The 3,454-nt window shown below is 40.9% G+C and overlaps 1 protein-coding gene across 1 annotated transcript; it reads left to right on the top strand.

Annotated features, from left to right (window-relative positions):
* Window positions 1-1,182: 1,182 nt before the first annotated feature.
* Pgk2 (phosphoglycerate kinase 2) lies at window positions 1,183-2,436 on the top strand. Its single transcript, XM_075978909.1, has one exon. The coding sequence runs from the start codon at window positions 1,183-1,185 to the stop codon at window positions 2,434-2,436; it is 1,254 nt and encodes a 417-aa protein (XP_075835024.1).
* Window positions 2,437-3,454: the final 1,018 nt, after the last annotated feature.

Below are 3,454 nucleotides of genomic sequence, written 5' to 3'. Positions count from 1 at the left end.
AGGATTTTTGGGTCAGAGAGAATGCTGGGAGAAGAAAACCTAGTGTGATGGGTTGTGAGGAGACATCTGAGACATAGAGTGAGCAGGACGGGAAGTACATACATGTGGTAAATAAGCCTCAGGGCAGCACATAGATAAATAGAAATGGGTTAATTTAAGTTATAAGCGCTAGCCAAAAACAAGCCTAAGCTACTGGCCAAGCATTCACAGTAAGCAATATGCCTCTGTTTATTCGGGAACTGGCTGGTATGACAGAAAAGTCTATCAACACAACATCCCTTCATGATAAAAGTCCTAGACAGGTGAAGAGGGAACTCAAGAAACACATATTTTCCCTTGATTTCTAAACCATACAAGGTGTAAGCCTAAGAAAGAAAACAAGAAGAGGGAGAGAGAAGAGAGAGAGAGAGAGAGAGAGAGAGAGAGAGAGAGAGAGAGAAGAAAAGGGACAATATCATCACTCCTGAATTCTTCAAGAAATGCGATGTTCTCTTTGCTAGGATCCTATGCTTTCTGCAGAAGGCAGCAAACATTCTTTCAGAGGAGTCTAAAAATAAATAATTTCAAAAGTCTCTGGTAAGAAAAATGTATGATTCCCACACTAAACAAGAATATTTCACCATGCCTAACACCAAGCTATGACCGCAGCAGAAATATTTACCAAAGACAGACCTATCTTATGCTACCTTGAATTAAAAGAAAAAAGTACCTTGCTTTCAAATCTTCATCATTTGCATTACTGAGGATTTTATTTAGTAGTGTAACTGGAGATTGGATCTGGGGAAGGGTTATATGCTTGTTTATGCTTTTTATTTTTTTAAGAATAAAATAGATTTGAAAGGAATGTGAAAACAAGAACCAGGAGGAAAAAAATTCTGGCCATCTGTGACTTCTTTGAAAGTTTTTAAATTTCCCATCTAGTGCCCAGCTCTCTGTTTCACTGTTTAGTATTCTAGGATGGCAGTTTGAGTCTGTACTGGGCAAAATTTTCCAAATCAAGATAGATAGGATTGTGAACCAATCACAGAGCTGAATTTCCTTTCAAAAAAAGTATCATTGGCTGTTGTGCAGGAGACTTAGAACTCAGAGAGGAGGCGGGGCCAAGACCCAAGCGTTAAAACTTTTCACCACCAAGCCAGCCTCCTCGCAGCAGTAAAGAGGTTGTTTCAAAAGACCATTAAGATGGCTCTTTCTAGTAAGTTGACTTTGGACAAACTGGATGTGAAGGGGAAACGAGTCATTATGAGAGTAGACTTCAACGTTCCCATGAAGAACAACCAAATCACTAACAACCAGAGAATCAAGGCTGCCATCCCAAGCATCAAGCATTGTCTGGATGAAGGAGCCAAGTCTGTAGTTCTTATGAGCCACCTCGGCCGACCTGACGGTGTCCCAATGCCAGATAAGTATTCCTTAGAACCTGTTGCTGCTGAGCTCAAATCGCTGCTGGGCAAAGATGTTTTGTTTCTGAAGGACTGTGTGGGTTCTGAAGTAGAGAAAGCCTGTGAAAACCCAAATAACGGATCTGTAATCCTACTGGAGAACCTGCGCTTCCACGTGGAGGAAGAAGGCAAGGGTCAGGATTCTTCTGGAAAGAAGATTACTGCTGACCCAGCAAAAGTAGAAGCCTTCCGAACATCACTGTCCAAACTCGGCGATGTCTATGTCAATGACGCTTTCGGCACCGCACACCGGGCTCACAGTTCCATGGTGGGTGTCAATTTGCCCCAGAAGGCATCTGGGTTCCTCATGAAGAAAGAACTAGATTACTTTGCCAAGGTATTAGAACACCCAGAGAGACCCTTTCTGGCTATCCTTGGTGGAGCCAAAGTGACAGACAAGATCCAACTCATCAAAAACATGTTAGACAAAGTCAATTTCATGATTATTGGAGGGGGGATGGCTTACACCTTCCTGAAGGAACTCAAGAACATGCAAATTGGTGCTTCCTTGTTTGATGAAGAGGGAGCCAAGACTGTCAAAGAGATCATGGCCAAAGCAGAAAAGAATGGTGTAAAGATAATCTTTCCTGTTGACTTTGTAACTGCGGACAAGTTTGACGAGCATGCAAAAGTTGGACAAGCCACTCTAGAATCTGGAATCCCATCTGGCTGGATGGGTTTGGACTGTGGTCCTGAGAGCATTAAAAACAATTCTCAGATTGTGGCCCAGGCAAAGCTTATCATTTGGAATGGACCCATGGGGGTGTTTGAATGGGATGCCTTTGCTAAGGGAACCAAAGCCCTCATGGATGACGTCGTACAGGCCACCTCCAAGGGCTGTGTCACCGTTATAGGGGGTGGAGATACTGCTACTTGCTGTGCCAAATGGGACACTGAAAACAAGGTCAGCCATGTGAGCACCGGAGGTGGGGCAAGTCTCGAGCTTCTGGAAGGTAAAGTCCTTCCTGGGGTCGAGGCCCTCAGCAACATGTAATGGTCAAAATAGTCTTGCTTCCTGTTTCCAGTATGGAGCGCTGAATTCAACTTAGTGCTTTCACATCTGAACTTAAATTCACGTCTACTCTGTATCAAGCCCCAGGTAATGAGCAAACAGTGAGCCATCAGGACAACTGGAACACATCTTGGTAACTCTGTCATGCGTTTGTTACACTCTTAAAGATCTCATCAGGACTTCTGCTGTGCTTAAAAGTTAGGAAACTGTCTCATGTCACCTATTAAAGAAGTGAGGTGAATAAGTTGGATATGTTGTCTTTACTTTAGTTCAACCTGATTGTTTTTCTTTGAATGTGGGAAATAACACCCAGTCTGTTACAGGGGAAGGATGGGCTAAAGGTTGTCTATGGGCTAAATGACACAAATTAATATCATTATGCAAATGTAGCTCATTTATAATTAGATCTCTACTAACGTTTTCTTCTCTAAATAAGAAAAAGAAGTACTTAGTAAGCCAAATAGCTTTCTTTTAAAAAAGTAAAATCCACTGGTATCTCCATTAATGAGAAAACTAAAAATCAAATTCAGGGCAGGAATAAAACATTATTTGAGAAAGCAGACAATGTTTAGTAAGCTACAACACTTGAATTCTTAAAATTGGTTTATGAAATTAATAAAAAATATATTTTAGTATTGAGAAAACAAATCTATAAAAACCCATTTTAAAAGCAACAAAACATGTAAAAACCAAAAATATTTTCTGTTTAGGTTTTTTTCTTCTTCTTCTTCTAAATCTGTATGCAAAGGAGGACTTTTCCGATTTTAACTGTGAACATCTGGTAAAACTCTTGGAGGAAGACTTGAGAAATGTCAAGGCCTAATACTGTTTCCATGTTTCTCAGAGTTTATTCACGAGAATTCATTCTCTCTAGGCTGCAGAACCGCTACGCTGGCACTGTTTCTTAAGGTGTTGTTTTTTTTTAGAATGTGTTATTGTCTTTTTGCTTTCCTCAATTCCAAGGCCATGGTTTCCCCGCTATCTCAATTGTCTCTCACAT

Source organism: Microtus pennsylvanicus, chromosome 7, assembly GCF_037038515.1.
Source record: "Microtus pennsylvanicus isolate mMicPen1 chromosome 7, mMicPen1.hap1, whole genome shotgun sequence".
NCBI classification, from domain to species: Eukaryota; Metazoa; Chordata; class Mammalia; order Rodentia; family Cricetidae; genus Microtus; species Microtus pennsylvanicus.
Note: the sequence above shows the minus strand (reverse complement) of the source record. Positions and strands in the feature narration are given on the sequence as shown.

Coding starts and splice junctions, on each gene's coding strand:
- Pgk2 (XM_075978909.1), top strand. CDS start 1,183: ATGGCTCTTTCTAGTAAGTTGACTTTGGACAAACTGGATGTGAAGGGG.